Here is a 16,484-nt window from a genome sequence, read left to right on the forward strand (position 1 = left end):
GGTGATGCGCTGAAACAGAAATTGATATTGAGTAAGTGTTTGAAGTTGTCTAACTCCCAATTCCTCTAGGAAATGTTGTTAGAAAGTTTGCATTGCTGCTGTAATTGAGTGTGAAATTGCAGGTGAGCAAGCAGTGGTACCCTACTGTAGTACATACAAGTGGACTTTATACAGATTGATTAAAAAACGTGGAGTAGTTCATGTTCTTTCCTTGATTAAAATTGTCTTTGTTATATAGAACTGTGCAAGCTGTGGTCTCCCTCTGTCCCCCAGATGAATCCCTACGTACAAAAGAAACACACACATGAACATAAAGTGTAGATGTGCTCCCTCACCTCACTAACCCCAGGTTCCTCCTCTACCGTTAAATGCCTGCTGGGCTGCACAAATGATGCGGAGCGGCTGCTCTTTCAAGATGGCTGGTTTAATTTCTCCATCTGACGGGTGCTCTTTGTCAACAGGTTATTATAGCTTCCCTAAATTGGTTGGGCTGTGCATTTTTCAGTGCACAACTAGTGAGCTAGAAAGCTCCATTCAGCGGAGATAAACTCCGGTAGATGGGATGGGAAGCAACACCTTTTTTTTTTCTCTCTCTTTTTTATCTCTGGAAGAAATCAGAGATTAGCCTTGCAAGGTGGATTTCTATCAAGGTTACACGTAAAAACCTGAGATGAAAAAAATTCATGCATTTTCCATCCTGCTCTCTCCTCCTGCAAAGAGGGTTTTATTGATCACTGAGGATATTCTAGGCTCTTTTTTTTCTATTTGTTTACTTTCTGGGTTTAAGTTTGATGTGCTCACGACTGGCTGAATTGTTGCCATGGCACAGCGACTGAGTGTCTTTATCAACTGCCTAATCAGAACCTCTAGCTTTAGCTGTCATCTCCAATCTGGTTTTGTGCGATGACAGACCATCAGATGTATGATTCCCCCCTCTCCTACTGCGCTCGCGTGTCTGTTGATCAATGCAAGAGAGAGGCTTTTGGGAGATGGAGGAGGCGAGGGGTTCAATAACACTGTGTGCGGTGTGTAATCTCATCTGAGAGGCTGTCATATCAGACAGGGCTGCTGCACTGACACGCCACGCTCTCCCAGAGTGGCAAATTAGATTGCTGCAATTAGATTGACGTGTGTAGCGCTCAAAGTCTGGAGCCTCTCTAATCATGTCTGGACAGTGTGCATTTTCTTTTTTGTCTCTGATTAGATTAATGTGTGTGATGGTGTTGATTGGCTGATTAGTCTTTGACACTTTGGCAGTTTATTGATAATCCTCGTTGAAGCCAGTTTTCATGTATCAAACCTCCCATTTCCTGACTGTGAAAACAACAATCACTACGCGTGGTGGCCTCTTCTTTGAAACTCATGGCTCTGCTTCCTGACTCGCACATGAAACGGTCCAACTCTCAGCAGCTGCTGTTTTGTTATTTCCACTGAGTCTAACATTCAGAGTTCAAAGACTGTGCTGATGTCCCGCTCCAAACACATTTCCTACACACTTACTCAACTGTCACATCCCCCATACTGTCTAGGGGCACAGGGAAGTAATAATGAAAGTAGGAGAACGGGCAAAACAGAAGTGAGACAGAGAAACAGGGTTTAAATAAGAGATTTTGTTCATAATTGGTGAAGGAACAACAGCAAAACACTGGGCGACACCAATTAATGATAATAAAACAATTAGGGGTGCACCGATTATTCGGTAACCGAATATATTCGGCCGAATATTGCAAAAAAAGCATCATTCGGCCTTCGGTGGAATGAGTGCAAAGCAAGGCCGAATATTAAAAAAAAAAAAAAAAAAAGTCTGATAAATACGCGATCGCGCGACGATGGAAACGGCAGCTTAAACCCCATGGAGCTTTATTAGTAAGTGACTCCTACTGTTACAAAAACAACAGCAACAAGAGCAGTGGGGGGAAGCTGCACAGCGACCGCGCACACCGTTGCACGTCGCTCCAAGAGCCCGGTGCGTCCTGTCTGCGGCAGAGACACGGCCACTGAGAGGACTGAGTGAGGGGACCGTTCCTGTAGGAACGCGCCTTTTAATTAATCATTTAAAAACCAAACAACAACATGCTGAGTACGAGAGGGAGAGACGACTGCAGCAGTTAAAACGAAAGTTCCTTGTCCCAGCATGTCGCCAACTCCGTCCGTGGCCGACGTCTTTTAAAACAGTGTTTCCCAACCTTGGGGTCGGGACCCCACGTGGGGTCGCCTGAAATTCAAATGAGGTCGCCTGAAATGTCTAGCAGCCTAATTGATGAATTAAAAAAAATCTGACCAAGAAAGGTTAGGAACCACTGTTTGAAAAGACACTTGGGTTTTTTTGGAATGTACTTGCATAGATCTTTCAGCACTCACAATTGGCCGATATAAATGAAAAACTTTATATAACTTGTTGTGCTTTTTTGATGAGCAACGGCAACTGGAATATTCAAAACTGTCAGAATAGTCAATAAACATTTACTTTCTTTGAAAATTAAGTTTAAAAAAATATTTTATTTAAAAACTTTATAACCACTTTCGGTATTCGGTATTATTCGGTTATTCGGCCAAGCGTTTTGATTTTATTCGGTATTCGGCTTCGGCCAAAAAAATGCCATTCGGTGCACCCCTAAAAACAATATAAAAAAAGAATATCACTACCTTTATAATATCAGAGGAGCACTAAGCAGCTCTCAGGGAAGAGCGCCTGTATTTAAGCACCAGTTCCTGACTGGGGAACATCTGTGCCAGATCAGCTACTTGGTGGAGAGGGCAAAGCAGATCAGGACTTCACCCCAAAAGACTAATGCTGCATTCACATGGAATCAGGCAGACGGCAGACCGGATGTAATTTTAGTGGACGAGAGAAGGAAGGCAAATGTGGGCGAGGCTGGCAGAGAATACCATCGACGGCAACGGTGAGCGGCGATGCCATCCAAAGATAGAATATTTGAACTCTTTTACCGTTACAGTATTCACAACCGGGAATTTAACATAATTTTCAGGTTGCAATACAGTACAATGTCTATAGGAATCAGAGTTTTACGTAGCTATGAGAATAACCTTAAGTTTAACACAAGAATATGTACGCAATACGACCATAGCACCATAGCAACATATTGTCATGTGTATCCTTTTGCCCTTCCATCGGACCGCTTGTTTGCTTTTCTCATTCCGTCCAGTGGCTGTCGTCCATCTGTCTGATTCCATGTGAATGCAGCGTAACTCAGTGGTTCACCAAGAGGATCTCCACCACAACACTAACAAGATTCAACCTTGGGGATGTGAACAAGCAACACGTCACCCAGGAGACGGAGCATCTGCCACCACATTCTGTCCCACCTGTTTCCTTCAGCACAAGTGCTTATTGTCATCAAATTAACCGTAATGGATCCGAAAACAGTCGTGAAAACATTCATAGCAGTTCGTGCTGCACTTATCTCAAAGATACCAGTACTGGAAAACTGGAGGTCTTTGCTAATTTTTCATATAAATCTTCAAATCATCAACTCAAGAATAGATACAGTACATTACATTAGCTCAGACATCAAGGGGAGATTGATGCGGTCTCCCTCTGACAAGTATTCATCAGCTGCCTGGTGAGACTGAACACTGATATGCTTTAAAATAAAGGATCCCTGCTGTCGTGACTTGTGATTCCAGCTAATGCTTCTGGCTCAGTTTGCCTCCTCCTCGGCAGACCTCATAATGGAGCAAATTTATTTTGACTCTGGCTCTAATGTGCCTTGATCTATCAGTCCTCTGTCCTTCCCTTTGTCTTTCCAAGAGAGTGGCACCACACTGAAAGATACCGAAAGCCATTAGATGCGAGTCCTTTTCTGGGGCAGTTAAACTGTGTGATTACCATATTGGTGGAAATGGAGGGACAGCGGGATGTGTGGGGTGAGACGGGACACAATCAAGAGTCATTGCCTGTAATTTTGTCCCTGTGGTTATGAGGACCGAGTGTGGAGTCGTGATGTTTTTTTTTGTTGTCGTTGTGTTTGTGCACACATGCTGAAGAGGAGTTTTATATGCGGACTACTGGTAGCCATAGCAGCGCTGCAGTCACACAGATGTATGCAGAGAGTGCAGAGGGAGTCAACTTTGTCTTTCAGAGACAGAATGTACAAAATGTTCTTTTTCAAACAACAGTCGGCCGCCAAATTATAATCAACGCATTTCTACACATTAGGCACTAGTGAAGAATAGAACAGAAAACTAAAAAAACATAAATAGATGGATGGAAAAGTTACTGAATGGTGGAATGTTCTGTCTCAAAGCTCAAGAATGAACCTTAAACCTCAGATTTCAAGGCTTACCTTGTACAATTATGTTTAACAGATTAAAATCACAGAGATGGAGGACAGGAATTATAAATGGATTCTTGAATACTCCAAATAGCTGTTTTCTGTAATTCTGACTCGCATTAGAGTTAAGTGGGGATTTAAATATATTAGAAGTCATAATTCTTCGTTGACAAACCTGATACTGTATGGGTTTATAGCAGGTTACGGGTCATTAGTGCTGCAGCTATCTGCTGTGGTTTTTCTTCACTGACAGCTGGGTTCTTTTCTGAGACGTCCCACCCCCCTTCATCTTCCGCTGCTCCTCTCCCAACGAACGGGTGCTACATCAATGTCTCGCACGCAACAACAGCTCTGCATATTCCTTCAGGCGGGGTCAGCTTTCCTTCGCCTTATGATTCAAACAATTCGTCTCGGTAAACAGACCTCTCCAAACAGCTCTGTCCCCGCAGCTGACACCTTCCCTCTTCAAACACGCCTCTTATTCTTGTCTGAAGTAAGGTTTCGGGACCAGGCGATGAGGGATTTGTTAGCAAATCTATCAGAATTCATTGCACTCTTGGTAACTGTGCGCCGTGTTTGCGGTCTCACTTGAGATTCAATCCTCTCGACATCCGACTGGTGGATGTGAGCTGCGTTGGAAGCACAATTTGTCCAGTGTAAAGAGAACAAATGTGCAGTATTGAGTGATGAGATTCAATTGAACATGTCTAATCATGTCTAATGAGCCCCATGTATGCACCCTTGTACTGTGAAGTAACTGGTAGGAAAGCATTTACAATGATAATCAGTGGGATTAGTTTCTCTTCGCTTACATCTTGTATCAAGGGCAGGATAGGATCTGGGAGTAAGGATCTTATATTTGCTGCTGCAGAGGAAGGTCTTAGCACAAGTTCCCTCTGATATGGCACTGTCGGTTTCTGCTGGCTTATCTTTGGATGACGGCCAAGCTGTTTGTGCCCTGCAGTCTGAAAGACTTTGGGTTTGTTGGGGAAGACTCTGTGTGAACATATTGGGGTGGAAACCGAAAGCAAACAAGCCTCGATTACTGCTGTGGAAACTCGCATTATTAACCTACACTTTGTGATTGTGAGACTGATTAATGTCCACATTGACACAGGCCACCTTCATCTGTCATAGAGGTTGATTTTTCCAGCAATTACCTATTCATTTAACAACTAAATATATGATTTCTACCTCCAGACTGATCTGACATCTCTATCTGCATCAACATCATTTGTCTTAAATTTCCAAATTGGTCCAAAACAAATCACACTTTCTAAATGATGAATGTTTGGCTACGTTTTATGCACAAAAACAACCTGGTTTTTTTTGTTTTTTTTAAAGCCCCAGTATGTAGGAATTCCCCCCATCTAGCGGTGCGGTTGCATATCGGAACGTATTTGTGATGTTGCGTTCACGTGAAATCGGGCAGATGTCAGACAGACAACAGACGCTGCATGTAACAGGATAAACAAGCGTCTATGTAAACAAGTGGTCCGCCAGCACGAGGCAAAACGATACAGGCGTGACAATATGTTGTCATGGTGATGTCGTATTGTTTACCTGACCCACGTTTTTACATCCGGTTGGTTTGCCGACGGCACCTGAATGCAACATCAGTGCCTCCGTCCTTCCTCACACTACACAGTGGTGACAGTTTTACCTGGAAAACTTTCTCCCCGAGCCGACAGCTCCGGTGAGTTTCCGTGGTTACCTATGGTCACGCTGCCACTCAACGTAAAAAATGGCGATGCAACATGGCAGCCTCGGTTCGGTGCGCCCCCCCCTTGTATATTTGTAACGACTTATAACAACTCATTCTAAGGTACGAGAAAGCTTTCATTTGTATGCGGGAGTGATTCGACTTCAGTGAAATATGTATTTATGAAAGCAATATTTGATTTTTGCTAATAAAAAGCCAAATAAGTTACACACTGGGGCTTTAAGGAAAGGGAAGGAGTTGGGTTAAAATATATAGTTTGTCTGTTATACAAGGTTATAAAAGCATTGTGGTGTGGGTTTGAAGCACTACCTTAAAAAAAATCACAGTACAGCATGTTTATGATAATAACCCCTTGGGTAGAATTGGGGAAATGACTGTGGTCATGATTACAAGAAACCAGCAGTGACAGTCAGCAGGAAACAAACCTCTATCTGTGGGCCGCGGTTTGTTGAGCCAAACCCTCCAACCTCTTCCCTACGCAGACTTGTGGAGTTTCACTACTCATTTTGCTTTAAACAGACAAGACGAGAGTTATAAATGTCAACATGTGTCGTCAGTGGGCAATTCCTGAAACCACTGGTGCTGTGTGATGAGCCCAGAGATCTCTTCTCTCAGTGTTAAGTTCAGCTGCGTCACTGGTGGCGTCTGTTACTGCCCAGTTTCTGTGGAGAAGCAACACAGACCCAGATGTGATCGAACGTAACTAAAATGGGAAACAACGCAAGTGTGTCGACTCAGATAAAGAAGTTGTCGATCAAACTAAACTAAAGTCACTTTCTAATACAAAAATAAAGGCTCCGGGCCTGCGGCTGTGTTGGTACTGTAGGTGGATTTATCTATAACCTTAAAACCTGGCTGACATGAGCTGTTTGCTTTTTTTTTATTTTTTTTATGAAATGCATCATTAGTTAGAGTACATCCGCTCGATCATCCCTTCTCACCCATTATTGATATTTCCTGACGGATCTGCCGTCTGCTCTTTAGGGAGACTTATTCACGGCGTTGGTATAGTATTCAGCAAAATCCATCATGATTAATGAACATGACATTTCTCACTCCCCTCGTCTCCACCACCTTTCTCGTACTCAGCTCAGTAACTCGACTTAATCCTGCTCCCTCTAAACTCACGGCCCTTCTTCCTCACCGTTGCTCCGTCGCTGCTCCATCCACTCACCTGCGCTGTCATCTCCCTCATGCACCTTATCTGCCGCGCTAACCGTGTGCCCCGCATAGCAAACAGCTAGATATCATTAATGTCACACAGGCACAGCGGCTCGCTAACCCCGTCTCTCTGGTGCCAGGTAGCATTAGCGCTAACAAGATGCTCATTGCCCTGGCGATTGATAATTGGATACAGGCAACCAATGGCAACACGGGCGGCGTAATTAGCATCAATCCCGGCGTCTGCATCAGTTATCTTCACTTTGGTGACGTTAACAAGATGACCTATTGACCACGTCTTTAATATTTCATTCCTTTGTCTGTTTGTGCCACGAGAAACAAGCTGAAATGAGAGATTCATAGCTCTGATTTAACTCCAGTTTCCCCACGGGTGCATTAAAGCAGTCCATCTCTGAAAACTGATTATTTATTCTTCTGGTTAACTAAAGTGCACTTCTAGTGTACGTGGTCAATGGAATGTACCATGAACATCGCATACATTTTCTGCACATATTTTTGCATGCATAATGTACACTCACTGTGTGCTGGTTAAATGAAATTAGAGCGGAAATGTTGCCTCAAGTCCCCCGTGGGATTAAATAAAGGAATCATTTTTCTGATATACTATATATATATATATATATATATATATATCTCAGTTGTGTGTGTGTGTGTGTGTGTTGAGAGGAAAAGAGGGCGAGGCCTATAATATCATGATACACAAACGGGCTGCAGTGAGTGATTGATCACATGGACCCTGGCTGTCTAATGTAGCCCCCCCCCCCCCCCCCCCCTCCGACCGACACTGACTGGCCAGTGACAGCCATGATGAATGAACATCCACTGGCCAATGTCTCCCTAATGGCTTCTCATGTACTTTGCTGGCCTACTCACACACACACACACACACACACCCGCATTCTTGTACACACTTACGGCATGCACATGTGTACACTTAATTTCTACCTTTTAATACTGGCGCTCAAGGGAGACGAGGATGCTGAAGCACTTTGAGCGGCAGGAATGTAATTTTGTGGAATGAGTGTAACGGCTCATGTTTAACAGAGGTTAGGAAATATATTGATCGGTAATGGATGATTAATGTTTTCTCTTTGCTCCTTTTCTCCGAACCCAAGTTTTTACTCTGCGATATCTGGTTACAGCTCTTTAGCTTATTGGACCCTGTCTTTGTTTTAGTGGTATGAAATGTACAATCTCTTGACATGACAGATTTGCTTTGATATTTTATAGACTGAACAGCTGACTGACGAAGTTGACAAAAATTGAACAGATTATATCCAGGGTTATTTGTTGCAGCCTTAAAGTAAAGTACTAAATTAAAAAAGTAAAGCTCTTAAAATCAGATCGGGATTCTTTGGAAGTTGCTGCTAGACTTGTCTTCTTGTATACTTTAGCCATGTGATATCACTCTAAAATTTGTGGTTGATTAAGTCATCATCTCATGCCTCCTCAGTCTGTAATAAAGGTTTTGTTTGTTGTTTATTTTATCAGGCATTAAATATTATGCTAAATGCACTGATGACATTATAATGACTACAATAATAAACCAAATTGAGAAATGTTATGTGCTGTTGTGAATGTCAGTGCATTATCGTTTTTTTTTATAATAATACACATTAAAAACACAACTATTGCCCCTGCCTTTAGAGAGTCCCTCAGGGCTCCTGCTATTTGTCGCAGAGGGCTACAGAAATAAATAGGGTCTAAGACCATGAAAGCCGAAGAGTATACCATGATGGATTGATCTGCTCCGTCTGTCCTCAGAGTCAATCAATCATCTCAGCTTTGGCGCTGTTTTCAATAGGAATTTTCCACACTCTCCTGCCTTGCCTCACAGCCACAGAGAGCTACCTCTGGGTTTGGATAACCGGAGGGCATTAGATATCTGATTACACCCCTCCTCTCAGTTGTCGCCATCGCTATTCGTCATTGAATGGAGATAAGGCTTCTCAGTAAGCAAACTTAAAAAAAGAGTCCCCTGCCACATAATGGAGTTGAAGTTTGAGTTACATCTGAAAATGTGCTGGATTTCTTTCCTCTGTAACAGAAGAAGAGGCAGGAAGTCTTCCTGATACAGTACACCAGCATACATGTGACACGACATATGTACTAGAACACGGCTAGCAACCTCGGCAGATGGTACCGTGGAGTTATGTGGACTACATGTGTCTTGCTCCAGGCTAACGCTGCCCTCTCTCTGACAGGAGGAGGTGAATTGCCAGCAGGCACATGGCAGATGAGATGAAACACTGGAAATATGTGGTTTATTTGAACTGAGCAGTCACAGTCACAGCCGTGGCATGGATTTAGCGTCACGATTGTTTTCCAAGACACAGAAAGCTTAAATCCTTGTCTCTCTACCTCTGATGCTATAAATAGTTCTGGATTTATAACCAAAGCATATGGTGCCCATCATTCAGTCAAGCAAAGTCATTGATCCCATGTCCCACTGGCCTTTGGCAGTGAGACTGACCTCATCAGATAATCCATAAAGCTATGGAGATGACGTTAAAGGTCAGCGGTGGTGAAAGTTTCATTTTCTGCCTGGTTTGTCCAGTGGATACTGATTAAGAATGAAAATCCTTGAGAGGATGACAACAAACCTGTTGACAGTAAGCGAGTTTGAAGTCTGCTCTTAGAATCTAAAATGTCACCTTTGAATTATCCCCTGAGGGATTAAATAAAGGAGTGGTTTATCCTAAATGGGGCCTGTCCTGTGTGTGTGTGTTTCATTTTCATTTCCAAAGCACAAAGCAAAAATACCAGACATTTGCTATTTCTCACTTCTATAATGTGAGGATTTGCTCATTTTCTTTGTATATCTCGCTACGAATTATAATACATAGTCTCTTAGGGATGTGGACTGCTGGATTCACAGGCTAATTGATGATGGCAAATTAGGATTATACTGGACATCTCTAAAACTATCGGGACATTACTCCAAAAGTCAGAAAACCTCTGCACAGTTCAGGGAAATTGCAGCGTTTGTCACAATTCTCTGGTGACAAAAAAAAAATGATATCAACAAAATAACAAACCGCAAGGATGGGGAACCTGAAAAAAAAATGGGAAAAGAAACTAGTATCATTTCCCCAGTTTGTGTTTTGTTGCCCCAAAGGTCTGGTTATCATGTGCATATTTGGGAGCTTTAACAATAATTCCTGATAAAAACTCCAGACTTTGATGTGCCACGTTGCTGTGTGGTTGCATCAGATCAATCCAGCCATCTACTGTAAGCTAAGTTCTTCTCAGGGATGAACACAAAGACTTTTCATCACTTTTCTCATTTAACCAGGTCAGTTTCCACACGATTGCATTTTTTTCCCAAGTAATCTGCAACGTGAGCCCCCGAGCAGCACGATTCAGCCTATTTAGTCACAGCTCATTGTTATTAAACTTCCAAACTATAATTTGCCCTTTTACAGTAATTCATTACAGATAATGTTTATTTTTCATTTGTGCCGAGCTGTCTCTGTGAAATTCAGCCGCATTTGCATAATATTTGGTCATATAAGAATGAAAATAAGCTGTGCAATCTCTCAGAAGGCCACCAGGGCGGAAGAAACGCCCCTTAGCATTTCTCATTTAGTTTGTGAAAAGAAATGAATGACTTAAAATGAGATTCCTAAAGACACACACACACACACTGGCAGTTACAATGGGAGCTCATACAGTGAATGTAATGCAGGAACAGCTGCTAAATGTTTGGTATAATCAATGCATCCGTTCTTTTTTCCCCTTTCCTGGTTGATTCCTAAATGACTTGACTTTCATGTTGCACTGGCTGATGCTTTTTAGTTGATGCTTTTAATCTCAGAGGGGAGATGCTTTTCATCCTAGCCACACAAAGCCGCTTTAGTATTATCATTCAACATCACTGCAGCAATTACAGAGGCTCAGCATGTGAGGGACTTTTATGTTTTGCTTTTTTTTTTTATCCCAGATACTGTCAAGTCACTGTTGCTAATCAAAACATTAAAGGTTTGGGGTTAAATCTCAGCGTTTATCTACCTTCCAAGAAGACGATTTACATAACAACCTGTTAGTCACTGCACTCTTTCCTTTCTTCTCTTTATCAAATCTTATTAAAAACTCTTTGACAAATTTGATGTGGACACAAATGTGGTTCTAGCATTTAGAAGGGCAAAAAATCTGTATGGCTTCCTTTGCTGAGATACTGTTAAATGTCACCTTGTTGCACTGTCACAACAAATACAGCACAACATTTGTCATAGTTTCCTCTTAAACTTTGGATTTTCTGTTAAAATCACCTATTTTCATCATTGTTCATCATTTAGTGTTATAAGTTGTTAGTGAAGAGTTACTAAATAATTAATAAAACACCATAATGTAGTTCAAAATGTAACAATAACTCTTAAATGGTTGGTAATCATACAATTATACAGTTAACATAAACACTGATTGCTTTATGAGATAAACCATTAGTGTCTAATAAACACGGGTGAAAAATTCTGAAAGGTGGCGTGTATGTGTGACATTGAAATTTAAATAAGCCTACATGCATATTCAAGTGTATAAAAGGCACATAAACCTAAAATCATATATGTGTATGTTTTTTTTCAATGTGACAGACGTGTCACATGAAGATTACTCACATAACACATGTTTACTTCACCAGTTGAATGTCTTTTTATTTGTTTACAACCATATTATAATGTGTTCATAAACAACTTTAGGTGTTTTGAACTGAAGAGTGTATTTTCTCCTGAGTGATGTGTCTCTGTTTGACCTGGCACTAACTCAATGCTGTCATGTATTTTGCAGGGGGCCTGAGAGGAGCATCCATCATTGACTCACTGGACACTCTGTATATAATGGGACTGACGGACGAGTACAACGACGCCAAGGAGTGGGTGCAGACCAGTCTGGACCTAAACTCAGTAAGGCACTTTGTCTAACTGGACACTGTTTTGATTTACTGTTCAGTCTGTAACTCACTTTAAAACCTCAATTAACTCATGCGCAGCCACCGACACACCGGCAGGCTCAGCCACACTCTGACTACATTTACATAATGAAGTTTTCAGCAGTGGCTGCGCATGCTGGATTGATTTAAGCTGTACTTTTGTGCTTGAACACCGACATTGTGTCCACCGAGTTGGACGGTTTTCCAAAGCTGAAGACATTCCAGAAGGAATCAAAGGCTCCCTGTGTGGCCACTGTCCACGCCGTGTTACAGGCTGACGGGATTCCCTGCCTCTCTGAAAGGTCTCTGCGGGGCAGAAAATGTGATAAATAAAAGAGACAGAAGCTGTCCAAGGGATGTTTCTGATGGAAAAACTGAGGGAGAGAAGAGGCAAAAGAAAAGAGGCCTTTGCCCTTTCACTGAGTCTGTAATGATGAGGTCTGGAGCCACTGAGGGGCACCAGCTCTGATATCATGTTGGGATTGAATGGAGGTTGACAAGAGACAGCACAGGTCTTTGTGTGGTTTCCTGCAAACAGTCAAGTTTGGGCCAGTTTGTCTGCAGCTTTGTGAATGAAAGGTCATTCCTGAGCCAGCTCTAATCAAACATGGTTTACAGAATGGTGCGTAATTAAATCAAGTTTACAAGCTCAAATGTGTCACAATGGCTGTCAGCATCCTACCGTAGATTCTAGGCAATAATTAAACCTCTTCACAGCTTGTTATGACAGGGTGTCACATGTGTCAACTTGGGGATGTTTTGTTTGCTGACAAAATTTGCTTCACTTAGCATTAAAAAAACAACTTGTTTATTTCAAAGTTTCTTGCTAAGAAAACAACTCCTGACTCCATGTGACACGTGCGGCGTTGTGCACATGATGCCCCCAGCGCATCTGAATTGTGTGGGAATAGATACAGTAAAGTCAAGCAGCCAGTTGTGCATGCACTCATTTATTCCACTGGGGAGCAGCCCCAGTTTATAGAAAGGGCTAAAACACAGCAGCAGTGTGTTTATTATGTGCTTTTATCTCAGCACCATCTTGATCTGTGGCAGTTTTGAGGTCATAAACAAAATGCACAGAGAGTGTTAATTTCACCCACACATGAAAGAAAGTCCTTCACTTTCTCTGCCTCTGCGCTGATGACAGATGTAGCCACAGGCTTCATGTTTTCAGGTTGTCCTCTCCCTCTGTATAACTCCCGTTATGTCAATAATGACACAAGGCATTCTCTTCAAGTCACAGGCATTTATTTCTCATGCAACACGCCGAGGAAAATGTCATAAGAACTGAATAAAAACATCAGAATCAGAATCAGAATCAGATTTATTTGCCAAGTACGTACAGACATACAAGGAATTTGACTCCGGTTTATGCGCTCACTTGTACACACATAAGAAAGACAGCAACAAGAACTGGGCAATGACATAATACAACAGAGAACACGTACAAGTACAAACATAGATAAGTAAAGTGGCAGGTGGATTAAGGTGGTCAGTCTGTAGTGCAATAAACAAGGTGGTCAGTGAGTTGGTAGTGCAAATAAACAATGAAAAACATAAACATAAAATTAGATTTGTGTAATACAGAGCGAGTTACAAAGCACAATATAAACAATAATAATAATACTGTATATAAATAAACACAATTAAATAAACGGAGTTAAGGAAACTTAATTCTTCTTTCATCTGCTTCTTTCATTTCGGCCTCATCATGAGCAAGCAGCAAAACAACCTGACACCACTGAAGCTGGCGAACATTGGTTCCGCTATGTAAACAATATACAGTTCCTTTTTTAAACATACTTACTGTACATCCATATGAATTAACAAAACAATGTATTCCCTTATTTAAAACATAAATTATTCGTGTTTTTAACTCAAAATTATTAGTAATTCATTTAAATGAACTTAAATAGTATAACTGACTCTGATGGCCGCTACACTCTGTCTGTCTCATTCCCATGAATACCTTCAGGAAATTTCTACATATTTAGTTGAAAGGAAGAGCTGATCAGATTTCAAAGGTCTAAGGTCAAGGGTACTGTGACCTCACAAAACACGTTTGTGCTTATAACTCAAGAGTTTGTACTGTATGCTAATCGTGACACACTTGAATCGAAAAGTCTAAATGATCAAATGATGAAATATTATGCAAAGGTCAATTCTTTTGTGACATCATAATGTCACACTGCTTGCTATTATGCAGTCCTGAAGGTGCAGGCATACATCTGTGAGGCAGTAATTATATTATACAATGAATGAGAGGCAGACATGAATAAAAGTATGTTACTGTACACACACACAAGTCATGGAGACCTGTCACTGACATAATGTCTAAAGTCAAGTGAATCCCTGACTCTAACTCCTGACCTAAACTGATTCTAGTCTTAACAATTAAACAACCATTTACATTTGTGGGGCTTCTGGTTTTCTAACCACATAAACATATTAAAAACAATTAAACTCACCCCCCCACCCCCACCCCACACACACACACACACACACACACACACACACACACACACACACACACACACACACACACATACATTTCTTCTGTCTCCCTGCGGCCAGTCTATCCTGCTGGATGCAGATGACGATTAGCTGTGAGAGGAGCAGTGGCGGCCGGCTGCGGTGGGCATCAGAGAGCTGGTTATGGCAGCCGGTGACAAACAGCCAGGCGGTCGCCGGTCACCAATCATAAAGACAACAAACGCAGATTTACACTTCACACTGCACTTTGTCACGGGTGTGATCTGCCACAATCCATCAGCCTCACTCCCTTATGCCTTCATCAGTGGATTCTGGAGGGGGAGGGAGAGGGGTCGGGGGTGGGGGGAGGCAAACCCATCACTCAGCGCCTCCATCTAAAATGAGTCAATTAGACCTGACTTATTAGTGCCAATTTATACGCTCTCCAAATATTTTGATCATTTAAAGGCAAATAATTTACATGTTCTGAGCAAGAGCTGTGGTTAGAGTCTGTCATCTGCTGTGGGGGAAAAAATCTGCCATGGTTTTGTAATTCATCAGAATTCTTCTGTGCACATTTATGTATTTGATGGGACTCTTTTTCAGCTGCTTGGTAAATGGAGTCGAGGTTGAACGTTGTGAAAAGGGGAGAGATGGGGGGCTGAGCTAAGGCTTTGTTAACTCAGAAACACACACGCGCGCACACATACACACAGTTACCTGAACATGTTCTTTGCACAGAAAAGTGGTGTTTTTAAATCTCAAATAACTGAGTACCTGGCAAACATTTATGTGTCATAGAAGGCTGCTGCAGAGAAAGTAACCGACTGGCTCAATATCAGTCAGATACACTAGGGGTTGGTTCACCAGGCCTGCCAAGAGCCCAAGGACATTTTCTGATGTCTTTTATTTCATCAACGTACTTCGTAAGAAAACTGAGGTGATTATTAGTGTATTGCAGAAGTTTCAGTTCCTCTAAATTATCATTATTTTTTATTGAGTTATTTTTCATCCACTGATGTCTTAGTTAATGCTTAATGTGCAGAAGATATCCTGTCTGTGGCAGTCCATTATTATGAAATTAACAAACTCATAATGCATTTATTGTGGACACAGAGGAAAGAAGCAGCACCTGGTAGAGGATGCTGTTTCATATCCATCTGGTCATTCACTGTTTTGCCAACTTTTCTTATTTTCTTCTCAAGTTAGGGAATCTGCTGTGTGTCAGGAAGGCCTATAGCAACAGTGTCAAGCTTCTTGTCATAATATGTTCTATATATTTATTGTATGCAAAGGTACAGTAGCATATGGACAACGGAGCAGAGACACGTGCACATGCAGCTCTTCATACACACATTGTTCTTAATTACATTACAGTGTCACCAGACACAGCCATTCATGCTGTAAGGCAGCTTGTTAGATTAATCTGTTCAGGCCTGTCTGTCATCCAGAGCTCCACATACTGTACAGTGACAGGCGTTCTTTGAAACTCAGGCAGACAGATGAGGACAGCGTTGCACTATTACAGATGTGACAACATTGGCAACATGTTTCAGTCTTGTCCCCTCTCCTACCAGTGGGCTTGGACATCAGCTGCTGCTCATTGTGTGCAGTTTTTACAGAATAAGTTCCTTCTGTTCCTCAGTTGCTGAATTTGCCACTTTCAGATTTCAACTGAGGGTTTTTTTTAACGTAAGGTAGAAAGAACGGATTTCAAAACTCCATGCCAACCGAACAAATTAAATTCTTTGAAATGCATCTTGACCTTATGACTTTGAAACAAACAACACGTTCCTGATGTACAGTAGGTGCAGATAAGCAGTTCTGCAGACAAGCTGGAGCCAATTATCAAGACAAAAGAAGCTCCACAGTGTCTCAGCCTTAG

At 41.8% G+C, this 16,484-nt stretch overlaps 1 protein-coding gene across 2 annotated transcripts in view; it reads left to right on the forward strand.

The window, feature by feature from the left end:
- The window catches only part of LOC310999419 (mannosyl-oligosaccharide 1,2-alpha-mannosidase IA), a 194,792-nt gene that overhangs the window by 96,072 nt on the left and 82,236 nt on the right, over positions 1–16,484 (forward strand). For both annotated transcript variants that reach the window (XM_083989837.1, XM_083989838.1), the window contains exon 3: positions 11,986–12,101. In XM_083989837.1, coding sequence (XP_083845963.1) covers positions 11,986–12,101 — 116 coding nt within the window. The remainder of the gene's footprint in view (positions 1–11,985; positions 12,102–16,484) is intronic.

Source organism: Trachurus trachurus, assembly GCF_905171665.1.
Source record: "Trachurus trachurus genome assembly, chromosome: 16".
NCBI lineage: Eukaryota > Metazoa > Chordata > Actinopteri > Carangiformes > Carangidae > Trachurus > Trachurus trachurus.